This window comes from Bos indicus x Bos taurus, chromosome 19 (genome assembly GCF_003369695.1).
Source record: "Bos indicus x Bos taurus breed Angus x Brahman F1 hybrid chromosome 19, Bos_hybrid_MaternalHap_v2.0, whole genome shotgun sequence".
NCBI classification, from domain to species: Eukaryota; Metazoa; Chordata; class Mammalia; order Artiodactyla; family Bovidae; genus Bos; species Bos indicus x Bos taurus.
Genome location: NC_040094.1, coordinates 14,423,210 through 14,437,562, shown reverse-complemented (window position 1 = coordinate 14,437,562; position 14,353 = coordinate 14,423,210). Strand labels below are relative to the sequence as shown.

The window sequence follows — 14,353 nt, the reverse complement described above, 5'->3', positions numbered from 1 at the left end:
CAGGATCTCAATTCCCCGACCAGAAACTGAATCCTGGCCAAGGTAGAGAAAACCTGGAATCCTAACCACTAGGCCACCGAGGAACTCCCAGCTTTCATAATTATAGAACCAGTCGTTGCCTTGGAAGTAGCATTAAGGGGACTCAGATGGAGAAACTATTACACAGCCTGCCTATATGAACAGAAAGCCATATCCAAATTACCTTCCCATGGCCACCTGATCATTGGGGTCCAAGGAGCTGGTCTTCCGTTCTATGAGTTCTCGGAGAAGCTAGGGGAGAAAGGAAAGCAGGTGACTTATTTATCATCTCCCAGCACCAACTGACTTTAAAAGGGCATTGGAGGAATTCTGAATGGCACAGTGACAGCTCTGAAACTACAATCAATAAGGGACAACCCAGTGGCAAGAGCATGACCGAATTCCCATGAACCCTTTCATATTTATACATCTTTAAAAAGGTGGCTATTGCAATAACTGAGAGCAGAAGTCCATTTGGAAGACTTATTGTCCCGCAGTGCATCTCAAACGGATCAATGAGTATGCAATATCCCCTTCGTTGTTTTTATGATTAGTCTTGTCCTCCTCGTTGATATCAATGGAGAATCTTTAAAAGGTCAGGTGGGAAGGGCTGGGTGGCGAAAAGGAAAATGCATCGGCTTCTCACCCACAAGATAATGGTATGTGGTTAACTTCTGACCTATAACCCCAGCAGTCAGGATGGTCTTCTTTAGGCAAAAAGCCTTTACTGGATATAATTAGAACTGTGGACTTTCTGCTCTTGCCTTCCATACCTGATACTCTACCATGCTTATGAATAAATGTTTTAACCATGCAGTCTGCAAAGCAGTGCTCAGTTGCTAAGTCAGATCTGACTCTTGCGACCCCACAGACCGTAGCCCGTCAGGCTCTTCTGTCCATTGAATTTTCCAGGTAAGGAATACTGGATCTTCTGAATACTTGAGGGGATCTTCCCAACCCAGGATCAAACCTGCATTTCCTGCATTGCAGGCAGATTCTGTACCACTGAGCCTCCTGGGAAGCCCAACCATATATGATACCAACACATATACAGTCATAGTAATTTTAAGAGGGAACCTAAAGAAAGTTGTACTCTGAACACAACCCAGAGAGCCAGTCTCTCAGTGCACACAACTAACTCCATGGGAAATAAACCACTCTCCAGCTCTCCTCTTAATCCTGGTTAGTCCCCCGAGTGCAAGCTCCGTCTACTTCTCTAGCTCTCACACACAATGAAGAATTTGCATTGGATCTTAAAAAGTCTTAGCCAGGAGAAGCAATAAATTTAAAAGTTAGACATTAAAGGAGGAGAATTTCAACTTATAATAATAAAACTAGATTATCATCTCTCCTATACAAGTGCTATGCGGTGCAGGGAAACAGCAACAGAGATTAAAATTCCAAAAAATCTTCTGAAAGAAATCCTAAAAATAAACCCCTTCCGGCTTGTCACCAGTCAAGAATATAGGTTTGACTTTAAAACTTGTTTCTTCACAAACATAAGTAATTATTTTGTAGGTAAGGCACAGAAGCAACATATATATAGTTCACCAAGTTAAACAGTCTAAGTCTGAGGGGAATAGGAAGGGATAAATTCCTACGAAAGCAGTTCACTTTCTAATTGTCATTTGCTTATGTAAGTGAGCACTGGGAGAAGGAAAACAAATTTGTGAAAATATTCATTTCCATATAGGATGAATCTTTATTGCAAAAGGGAAAAGGCAATCTCAGTCGCAAATAAAAAAACCCCCTGTGCTGTTTTTTCATTTGCTTATTTTAGACATTATTACCGTGGCAATTATGTTTAAAAATGTGGGGACCGGAGGCCTCTGTTTTATTATCACTGGAAAACAGCAAGCTATTTCTCTGCCCTGTTTATCTGATTGACTCCCAACATCTTTCTGGCAGCCAATCTATCAGTTTATCTCCCCTACTTCATCACAGTCACTTCTGGCAGCTAGATACAAGATCCAAATCCAGTGTTACACAGACGTTCGACACAGGAGCCCCGTGTAACATGCTACTCTGTAAACAGCTGCCCTTAAGGCTGAGCCAAAATGGGCTCTGGTTCCTAGTCAACATCCTGTCAAAAGCAAGGTTGCGCAGGCAGAGGAAAGACAGCTTAACAAAAAAAAATTTTTTAAAGAAAGAAAAAGAATAAAAAGGAAGGAAAACATACTGATGAATCTGTTTGCAGAACAGCAATGGAGACGCAGACAGAGAACAGAGTTATGGACAAGGGTGAGGAGAAGAGGGAGAGGGTGAGATAAACGGAGAGCAGCGTGGATGAATGTATATATGTAAATAGATAGCCAATGGGGATTTGCTGTATGACTCAGGGAACTCACACTGCACTAGTTGCTCAGTCCTGTCCGACTCTTCGTGACCCCATGGACTGTAGCCCACCAGGCTCCTCTGTCCATGGGATTCTCCAGGCAAAAACACTGGAATGGGTTGCCATTCCCTTCTCCAGGGGATCTTCCCAACCCAGGGATTGAACCTGGGTCTCCTGCATTGCAGGCAGATTCTTCACCATCTGAGCCACCAGGGAAGCCCCAGTGGGGCTTATTCTGTAATAATCTAGAGGGGTGGGAAAGGGCGGGAGGTGGGAGAGAGATTCAAGAGGGAAGGGACATATGTACACCTATGGTTAATTCATGTTGATGTGTGACAGAAATCAAACCAATATTGCAAAGCAATCATCAATCTGTTAAAAATATATAAATATTTTTTTCAAAAAAGGAAGGAAAATAAATAATGGAATGACTACATCTCATTGCCCTTACCTTGTTCCAGCCATGTAAGAGAGAACAGCCACCATTCCTGGTTTTCCTAACGGTCTCTGATCCCTTGAGACTGGGGACAGCCACTGGGAGCTCGGGAAAAGCTGCCCCAGCACAATGGAGACGGCTGGAAACAGGAGCCCCACGCCCGCAGCGGGGGTGTGACACGCACAGCAGTCCCTGCGATTCCAACACCAAGCTGGTGCAGCATTTACTCTCAAGCACCCTGTGCACTTTACATATTCTGGGTTGCATTTTCATTACCTTGGTGCTTTACACAGCTATTCTTAGTCACTTGTGGTTAGGAAGAGAGTTTTACTGGTCTGTCTGGCTGAATCTAGGTTATCCATGCAGCCCGATGAATTCATTCAGTGTGAGAAGACTGTGTTGTGTGCAAGGCAAGAATAAGAAAGCAGCAAGAAAATTCAGGTAAATAAACTCTTCTCCTGGCTATTGCCATTTCCCACAGCTCTCACTAACACTAGGCTTAAATTTAATCAGGAATACTGCTTTCCAAAAAGTTGCTGAAAAATGAAGTTTTAGGGATACTGATGGAAGAATTTAGCTTTGCCTCTTAGTTCAATTTTTATGGCTTCACTTAGGAACAAACTTTTCCATTAAAATTAAGGTTTGTGGTAGTTACCAGAGGTTTTCATTTCAACAATAATGATACAGTATCTGTAATTTTCTATGTGATCTGGAAAATGGAGAGGTATGTGAAATATTTTTGTTCTAGTCTGTTCTCTAGTTCTAGGGGAAAATCATACATGTGGGTGGGTTCCCCAGTCAGCCCACAAAAACCTATGTGACCCATAACCACGTATGCAAGGAATGACATTGACAGTACTATCAGAATCTAACCAGCAGTTACCATATTCTGCCTGGAAAAAGGCATGCTGGAATCAGTTTAAAATGGCAGGCTGAACACATTGGTTTATCTCGTCTCCCTTCTCAACTCCTCCAAGAGACAGTAGAGGAGGAAAAAGTAAAAAGATGTATTAACCCACAAGGAAAAAAGAGGAAAGGGAGAGCTAGTGAGAGTACATTTTCACAGAATTTTCCAAGATAGTCAGGAGATGAAGAGCAAAAAGGAAGTTATCGCCCGAGGGCCCACAGGCAATGAAGGTGAGTGAATCAGGCCCATGGAGCCCCCGTGAGCAGGAGCTCAGAGGGCAGCTCCCCTAAAAGCAGGGCAGGGGCAGAACCACGGGGCCTTCTGGAGTGTCCACGTGGCCAAGTGACTGTCCACCGGGGCGGGGGGGGAAGGAGGCTCGATTCTCTGGAAAAACGGAGTCACAGAAGCTCCAAACTGAGAGATATGAAGCACCGAAGGCTGACGTCTGGGACCTTCTGTCTCCTTCCCCACCCTGTGCCCAGGACACTGTCACCACGTGACAAGTTCCTAGGCAGAAGAGCAGGGGAGTGTTTTCTGGAGAAACTGCATGGTCATCCCCCAGCTCCCCAGAAAAGAAGATTTCCAAGTTCTGAGAACCAAGAGGTTACCAAAATTACATACAAAGGAGACAGAAAGCTCCACCCAGGTTTCAGAGATACTTTAGAATGCTGTACTCTGAAACATGAAGCGACAGCTAAGGATCACCTGCATCTGAGGAAAGCCTCAGACAGAGACCAAAGCAAATGGGAAAAAAGCAACTTAAGAAAGCAATACAAGGAACAAACAAAACACACCCAGACAAAAGAAAGAAAAGAAAAAGAACTCACAATTCCTCCTCCTCCTCTCTGAGGACACCCTCAGAGAAGTGAGAGAAACATACTTCCACAAGAATGGGGTGCTGTGACAGAAGAGTACAATGGGAGACTGAACACAAGAAACATTTAACATTTGCAACAGAACTGGAAGACAAATGTACAAAAATCTCTATCTCTTGATTATTTGTGAAAGAAGAAAATAACTTAGAGGATAATCCAGGAAGTTAAACACCTACCTAACAAAAAAGGCTGGGAGAAAATTATTAAAGAAATAATTATGAAAACCTCCCCAAATCGAAGGACGGGAATTAACTAATAACCACCACCCAATGCAACCTAGTGCAACGAAGGGAAAAGAACCTTTCATAAGACACATCATCATGAAATGTGGAACTCTAGAAGCAAAGAAAAGATCCTAAAGGGTGAGAGGAAGAATAGGTCACATGTAAAGAAGGTGACTATATGGCCCCATCTACCACAGAGAGTCCTGGCTAAAGTCTCCCGTCCTGCTATTTCTTCAGGCTAGCACCTCAAGGGTCCCAGTCTTGACAATGAATTATACAGTCATCCGAAACCTTAAGGAACATAAATCTAAATGGGATTAGACATCTCAATAGCAATAACAGATATCAGAGGACAGCAGAGCAAAACCTTCAAAATGCTGAGGAAAATGACTTTCAACCTCAAGTTCCATACACAGCCAAAGCACTAACCAAGGATGAGAGTTCATAAAGCATTTCACACAGGCAAGGACTCAATAATTTACCTTCCACAGGCTCTTTCACAGGAAGATGTGCGTCAGTAAAATGAGAGCATGTGGCCAGAAGGACAAAGACAAGAGGTGTCTCTGGAACCCTTTTTGCACGTGCACTGCCTGGAACATGCTTCCCTAACCACTAACTGGCTTACATCACACCCTCCATGTGCGTGCTCAGTCGTGTGCGACTCTTTCGTGACCCCATGCACTGCAGCCCACCAGGCTTCTCTGTCCATGGGATTCTCCAGGCAAGAATACTGGAGTCGGCTGCCATACCCTCCTCCAGGGGATCTTCAGATCCAGGGATCAAACCCATGTCTCTTGCATCTCCTACACTGGCAGGCAGATTATTGACCACTACGCCACCCTCTCTACCTCCTTGCTAAATCTCAGCTCAATTACCTCCGTTCTCAGGAAAGCCTCTCTTAACTGCAGCCCTCCATACACATTCACATGATATTCCTGATGTATTTAATTTATATTTTATTAGTGGAGTACATGATTAATGTCTATTTCCTCCACTAGCCGACTGCTTCACAGAAAGCAGAGAATGTAACAGTGTGCTCACCACTCTATCCTGTCCACTGGCCCACTGAAGGAGCTCAATAAATACATACATGCACAGAGTGGGGGAATTGTTTCTGGCAGAAAATATCAAATTTTTATTTACTTTACCACACACACACACACACAGACTCCTTTTGTTTTTAAACAAAAGCAATCATACTGTGTAATACCTTGCTCTTAATCCAGAGTACCACTATCTACTTAAGCAACTGGGGAACCTCTTGGTTTTCAATCTCTTGGCACTAATGGCAAAGAACCTGCCTGCCAGTGCAGGAGAAATAAGAGACATGGGCTCGATCCCGGATTTGGGAAGCTCCCCTGGAAGAGGGCATGCTAACCCACTCCAGTATTCCTGCCTGGAGAATCCCATCAACAGAGGAGTCTGGCGGGCTGCGGTCTACAGTGTCTCCAAGAGTCGGACAAGACTGAAGTGCCTGCACGATTACCAGCACCTCCTCCTCCTCAAACAGCATTCTCTTTCCCCCGCGTCTTGCACAGGGCCTAGAGAACTGTGTGGTTTAAGTGCGTGGGGATTACCCTTTTTTCAACCATCCCAAGAGAACCTGAATTTTTTAAAAAACTACTTAATCCAAATGAATGAAAAAAATCTCAAAACACTTCTCATTATTTTACTGTTAAAATGATGTCGATCTTGCCTCCCTCTTGGGTCTCATTTCCCAAGGGAGAGAGTTGGTTCTTCTCAGGAAAAGAAGAGCGGGAACAGGTCTTTTGCTCTTCCTCTAACCATCTCCCCCATGCCCCGTCATACACTGATTCTTTCTGTAGTATCTTCAAGTTGGTCTTTTTACCAACTTGTGTCTTGACATCTTTGTAATAAAGGTGGGAATCCATTTCATAAGTGTTTTCTGTTATCAGGGTTTCTTTTATCAGTTTGTCAAATCCCAGTTGCAGGTGCCCATCTCCCACCTTCTAAGATCTAATGATTCTATGTATGAGTTTTCAACTCTGCCCCATGGTTCAACGTAACCGTGAACACCGCCCAGTAAGTCTGTAAAATGCCATGGCTGTGGAGTCTGACATACCTGGGCTCTGTGCCCTTTATTAGATGCGAACTTTGGGACAAGTTATTTGTCCCTTCTGAGACTCGGTTTCCTCATAATAACTGTACCTCATAAAGTTGATTTGCAATCTTAAAAGATGATAAAAGTAAAGCACTTTGCAAAATCCAAGTGTTCAATAAATTAAAATACTGTTGACATCAGATAATGATACTCAGAGATAAAGACAGAACTCAATTTGGGACAAAAAAATTCCACAGCTGAATCACCACAGCTGCTAACAATAACAATGAGCAAATATGATAATTCAAAGTTCCTTTCTACTGATTGCCAACAGTGGATAACAAATATGATGTGTAATGAAGGAAAATCAGAATGAAAGGGAGAAAGTGTAAAAAGGACAGAAAAAACTCACAATAGTAGTAAGTCAATACCTGAAAAGCAGACTGTTATTTGAAGGACTTTTTCCAAACCAAACCATGATTAATTCAGGCACAAGTGATCCTCTCCTTTACCATTTATTCTATTAGGACAACTAACTGCTCTTCGCTCTCCAGGACCTGCACCCACCCCATCACCCTCTGCTCCCGCAGCCACCCCTCCACCTCACCTTCTGCAGCATCCTATCCACCCCTCTACAAAGGCCTCGATCAAACGCCATCACCTCCCCACAGCCTTCTCTGATTCTGCCAGACCGTTAAGAATCTCCCTTCTCCTGAATTCTTTATCACTCCCTCGCCCAGCACTCTGGTTGTTTACAGCGCCTTTGCTTGACTGTAAGCGTCCTGGGGGTAAGTAAGGCACAGTCTCACTCAAAATTCTCTCCTCCTTCAGAACTCTGCACACTGCCTTGCTCACAGTGACTATTCGATAGTATCTCTGAAAGGAAAGAGTTAAGTTCTAGATCTTTGGATCAAAGATGAAAAGCATCCCACTTCTGCAGCGGCAAGTACAATATTTACAAGAGTAATATTAATAACAGAGAGAAGCACGGAGGGAAGTCAAATGCATGAATAAAAACCCGAGTGCATCTTACTACTGAAGTTCCAGATAGCCCACCTTTGGTTACTAAAATCAGAAAATGTACCACTCGAGGCGACCACTGAAGAAGTCAGCCTTAACTCTGCCTCACTGCCCTCGGTCTTTTAAGGATTTGATTAGTTTTTCCACTTTCTGATTCAGCGTTGCCTCGTGCCTCCACTCCACAGCTGGAGCTAAGGCCTGTGATTTGGAAGGGATGATAAATTCATTCGCTGAGGAAATTCACACTGTTTCCTCAGCACAAGTTCTAAAATATTTCGAAGGCCGTAATATTTCACCAGGCCTGGCCATTGGGGTTAAAATTTATTAGTCAAAACAGAAAACTTTCTCATCAGACCTTATATATTCCATTAGGCATGATATATAGTGTCTCCCAATGTCTAATTATTAACTAGAAGTGTAAGTAAATCATTACCAGTATTCAGCTCTGATATGTGAAGACAGAGAGAGAATTAGGCAATTTGACTGCTAAAGAACTTGCTTTTCCTTTCTTTTTCCCATACATAAAAAAAATTTTACAAGGATTAAGTGACTGCATTAAGCCATTCTTCCTAATCTATACCAAAAGGGACAAGGTACCAGGAGTGCTATTGTTTAGAATTTCCCACAGCCCCATTTCCAGGATTCTGTCTCCTGGTAAACGGATAGATGTCCTGGTGTGTGCTTGTGTGTGTGTGTGTGTGTGTGTATATATATATATATATATGTATGTGGGTTTTTTTCCTATCTATAAAATAAAAGGTGAGGAGAGGGGTTATACATCCTTTTGGATACTAGATCAATCACTGACTATTTCTGGGCATTATATGGTATTCTATTGTATAATGACACTATGCTATGCAACATTTGTATTCAAAGAATGAAGAGGAAGTCGTTCAGAACTAGAGACTGTTTTGCTAAAAAGGCTTTACAAGGAACCAAGAGTGCAGTGCTAACCTATATTCTGCATTATGTCCTCTAAGGATTAAAAGCCCAGAGGAAACAAACCTCAGCCTCTCCTTCCAGGATTCTCCCTTTAGCCTGCAGACTCCAGTATTCCTCCCTGCTCAGATCAATAGCCCATTGATCCTGCCACCTTTTCAGCATGCCTCCCCCGCTCCTCCTCACGTGCTCGCCTCTCTCCATACTCATGGGCATGCGATGCCACCGTCCACCAGGACGGTCCCTTCCGGTAAACGCCCTCAAGTCTGCTGCGAGCTGTCCCTTGGTCATACAGATCCACAGTCTGTATGCCATACGCTCCCTCGGGGACTGATGTGTCCTGGAATTCAGAGCTTTTGGGATTTGGGAGAAGGTGATGATACAGTGTATGTACCATAAATGCCCCAGCGAAGCCTGGGGCAGCACCCCAAAGTCAAACACATCAACACCTCTGCAGCAAAATACATGAGTATCCCCACCTAGTGGGATAAATAAAGCCTCACAGGTTAATACGCAGGCTTCCCTAGTAGTTCAGTTGGTACATAATCTGCCTGCAGTGGGGGAGACCTAGGTTCAATCTCTGGGTTGGGAAGATCCCCTGGAGAAGGCAAAGGCTACCCACTCCAGTATTCTGGCCTGGAGAATTCTATACTTTGTGACTATGGGGTCACAAAGAGTCGGACACAGCTGAATGACTTTCACTTTCATAGGTTAATACGGCTTCAGAACCATTCAGATGTTGCCACCAAACTTACAAAAACAAACAAGCACACTACTGTAAGTGTTCGGTGTCAGAATTGCAGGTGAGGGATTATGTACCTGTATTTGCTTGTTAAATCTCAGTACCGCATCCATACGGCTGCAATGAGTGGAGAAACAGACAAGATGTACTGAACTGGTTCCACTAACCTTACGCAGGTCTCCAGTGCTCCCAATTACACTCTCCTGCTCTGCTCGAAGACTCTGCCGTATCTTCTCTTTTCTCAGACCTCCAGACCCTGCACTCAGGTAAGAACCTCACATACTACCCTCCCCATAGCTCCTTGGGTACAAGAGTTCCTACACTCTGTCCTCATGCCCATACCTTACACAAGAGCTGCCCATGAGACCAACCCCTCTGTGTACCAACCTGTGTACACAGCAGCAGCCACTCTCACCTCCTTCCTGAAATGTGCATGACGCCCTCTACGGGATCATTTCCATCAGAAAACAGTATACAGGATCCCTGATTGGGGAACCAAGATCCCACAAGCAGCTAAGCCTGAGGGCTGCCACTACTGAGGCTGTGGGCTCTAGAGCCCACGCTCCACGACAAGAATCCTGTGTACAGCACCAAAGACCCTGCACAGCCTGAAAAATAAACAAAAGGACGACAACAAAAGCAACATACAGAGGACATCTACCTGAAACCCAAACAAGAAACCCACTCCTGACCCCTGCTGCCCATTTCTCCCCTTTAGGGCAAGCTTTCTCCAGACTGTCTATGCCGCCTCCAACTTTTCTCCCTCCATTCTCTCTTGAACCTGCTTCAACACTCAAACAAAACAGTTTCTGTGAAGGTCCCAATGGCTTCCACGTTGCTGAACCAAATAGCCAGTTCTCACTCCTTACCTTATTTGATCTATCTGCAACATTCAACACAGTATGTCACTCTTTTCTTTAACAGAAAAAAAAACCTTATTCAGATAAAATGCACATACAATAGAGCTCACCAATTTAGACTATGATTCAATGGTTCTGTGTATTCACTGAGGTGTGCAACCATCATCACAATCAATTTCAGAATATTTTCATCACTGTCAAAAGACTGGCTTTTTTTTCATCAGCTACTCCCATTTCACCCCCAATATTGCCAGCCCTAGGCAACCACCTATCCACTTCCTCGCTTCTATAAAGTGTGCCTATTCGGAGCATTTAATAAATCATACAAATATGGTCTGTGACTCTCTTGTTTCACTTAACTTACCATAATGTTTTCAAAAGTTATCCATGTTGCAAGTTTCAGACCTTCATCCTCTTTATGGTTGAATAGTATTTATTATATGGATATACCACATTTTGTTTATCGGTTGATGGTCACTTGAGTTGTTTCCTTTATGGCTATTATGAATAACGCTACAGATATTCTCGTACAAGTTTTTGTGTGGACATACGATTTTCATTTCTTTTGGGTGTAAACCTCAGAGTAGAACTGCTGGGTCGTATGGTAACTCTATGGTTGACCTGAGGAACTACCGAACTGTTTTCCATAGAGGCTGCGCCAATTTATATTTCTACCAACAGTGTATGAGGGTTCCAGATTCTCCATATTCTCCCCAAACTTGTTATCATCTGTCTTTTTTGATCATAGCTATCCTAGTGATCAAAGTAGTATTCACTGTGGTTCTGATTTGTATTTCCCCAAAGACTAGTAACGGTGAGCACCTTACTAGTCGTTTAAATACCTTCTTTGGAGAAATGGTTATTCAGATCATTCGCCATTTTTTAGTAGGTTATTTGCTTTTATTATTGAGTTTAAGAGTTCTTTATATATTCTAGATACCAGTCCTTTATCAGATAGACAATGTAAAAATATCTTCTCCCACTCTGTGGGTCTTTCCACTTTTCCGGTAGGACCTCTTGCAGCTCAAAAGTTTTCAATTTCGATGAAGTTCAACGTCTCTGTTTTTATTCTGTTTTGTCACTTGTGCTTTTGCGGTCATACTTAAGAAACTATTTCCTAACCCGAAGTCATGAAGACTTACTCCTGTGTTTTTTTCTACAAGTTTTATAGTTCGGTCTCTTATGTGTAGGTATATATCAACTTAAGAGTTAATCTTCGCGTAGGAATGAGAGAGGGCTCTAACTTCACTCTTCTGCAAGTGGGTATCCAGTTGTCCTAGCATTATTTGTTGTAAAGACTTCTCACCGCTGTCTTGGCACCCCTGTCGAAAATCAATTGACCATAACTGTAAAGGTTTATTTCTGAATTCTCAATCGTATTCTATTGATCTAATGCCTAACCTTATACCAGTACCACAACATCTTAATTACTATAGCTTTGTAATAAGTTTTGAAATTAGGAACTATGAGTCCTCCAACTTCGATCTTTTTCAAGATTGTTTTGGCTATCCTGGGTCTTTTGTATTTCCATATCAATTTTAGGATCTGCTCATCACTTTCAGCAGAAAGATAGCTGGGATTCTGATAGAGATTGAGTTGAATCTGTATATCAATTAAGGAGTACTGTCATTTTAACAATACTTAAGTCTTCTAATCCATAAATTAGAATTTTTCTAATTCATGAAATGGGATGGCTTTCCATTTATCTAAGTCTTTTAAAATTTCTTTCAGCAAAGTTTATAACTTTTTGCATACAGGTCTTTGGGCTTCACAGGTAGCACCAATGGTAAAGAATCTGCCTGCCAATTTGGAGATGCAAGAGACACAGGTTCAGACCCTGAGCTGGGAAGATCCCCTGGAGTAGGAAACGCCAACCTGCTCCAGTACTCTTGCCTGGAAACATTCCGCAGACAGAGGAGCCTGGTAGGCTACAGTCCATGGGGTCACAAAGAGTTGGACATGACTGAGTGCGCACACGCACACACACACACACGCACACACACACACACACAACAATGTAAGTCTTTTACCTCCTTGGTTAAATTTATTCTCGGGTATTTTCCTCTTCTGGATGCTATTGTAAATGGAATAGCTTTCTTAACTTTTCAGACTGCTTACTGCTGGTGTAGAGAAACACAACTGATTTTTTTGTGTTTATTCTGTATCCTGCAATTCATGATTGAGTAGTTTTCTGGTGGCTTCTTTGGGATTTCTATATACAGGATCATGGCAACTGCAAATAAGAGATACTTCTACTTCTTCTTTTCCAACTTAGATGCCTTTTATTTCTTTCTAACTGCCCATGCTAATTTACTCCAGTACAATGTTGAATATTAGTGGCAAGAGCATCCTTGCCTTACTTCTAATCTTTGGGGAAAGTTTTCTGTCTTTCACCACTGAATAGGATGTTAGTTACAGGTTTTCACAGATGTTCCTTACTAGGTAAGGAATTCTCTTCCATCCCTATTTGTTGAGTGTTTATCATAAAAGGGTGTCAAACAATTTTCTGCATCTATTGAGATGATCATGTTTTTGGCCCTTATAACATTTGATTACATTAACTGAGTTTTGATGTTCAACCTAGATGTCCATCAGCAGATGAATGGATAAGAAAGCTGTGGTACATATACACAATGGAGTATTACTCAGCCATTAAAAAGAATACATTTGAATCAGTTCTAATGAGGTGGATGAAACTGGAGCCGATTATACAGAGTGAAGTAAGCCAGAAAGAAAAACACAAATACAGTATACTAACGTATATATATGGAATTTAGAAAGATGCTAACAATAACCCTGTGTACGAGACAGCAAAAGAGACACTGATGTATAGAACAGTCTTATGGACTCTGTTGCAGAGGGAGAGGGTGGGAAGATTTGGGAGAATGGCATTGAAACATGTATAATATCATGTATGACACGAGTTGCCAGTCCAGGTTCGATGCACGATACTGGATGCTTGGGGCTAGTGCACTGGGACGACCCAGAGGGATGGTATGGGGAGGGAGGAGGGAGGAGGGTTCAGGATGGGGAACACATGTATACCTGTGGCGGATTCATTTTGATATTTGGCAAAACTAATACAATTTGTAAAGTTTAAAAATAAAATAAAATTGAAAAAAAAAAAAAAACAATCTTGAATTCCTGGGCTAAATCCCACTTAGTTATGGTATATAATTTTTTTTTTTTGGTGGGGGGTGGGGGGGCTTTCCTGGTGGCTCAGACAGTAAAGAATCCGCCTGCAATGTGGGAGACCCGGGTTCGATCCCTGGGTTGGGAAGATCCCCTGGAGGAGGGAATGGCAACCCACTCCAGTATTCCTGCCTATGTGTGTTGCTGGAGTGAGTTTGCTAGTAGATTGCTGACTTTTGTATCTCTATTGTCGGTAGTTTTCTTTCCCTGTGATATTTTTGCCTGGTTTTAGTATCAGGATGATACTGGATTTCCTCCTCCTTGAATCACTTTGATATGAAACCTAGGAAATCACTCTTCCTTTATTCTCTCTCACCTTCTCCAACACCTATACTAGATCCTCTTCATCTCCCCAACCTCAAAATGTTGAATGCCCCAGGATGTGGGCTTTGCATCTCTTTCTTTTTTTCTCTCCATTTTCAATCCCTAGGTGATCTCATCCAGTCTCATGGTATTAAATACAATCTATATGCTGATACAATCTATATTTGGTATTAGATATACAATCCATATATGGTATTAAACACAATCTATATGCTCTCAGATTCATCTCTTCAGTTCAGACCTCTTCATGAACTCCAAAATTATATACATAACTACCTCCTCAACAATTCCCTATGACTACTTCAGTGATATCTTAATATAACCAATTTGGAATAAAAATAATTAAAGTCAGCATAGGTCCATGTGGTCGGGGTGGGGCTGGGTGTGGAATCTAGTGTAACCGAAGCTGAGTTCCAATT

The 14,353-nt window shown here is 42.4% G+C and overlaps 1 protein-coding gene across 3 annotated transcripts in view; it reads right to left on the bottom strand.

Moving 5' to 3' along the window:
* Positions 1-14,353, bottom strand: part of AATF (apoptosis antagonizing transcription factor) — a 108,034-nt gene that overhangs the window by 37,662 nt on the left and 56,019 nt on the right. Inside the window, exon 9 of one of the 3 annotated variants that reach the window (XM_027517309.1) lies at positions 203-270. In XM_027517309.1, the coding sequence (XP_027373110.1) occupies positions 203-270 (68 nt within the window). Of the gene's footprint in view, positions 1-202; positions 271-2,558; positions 2,599-11,296; positions 11,741-14,353 lie in introns of those variants that run through there. The other 2 variants (XM_027517311.1, XM_027517310.1) reach the window with 2 other exon arrangements.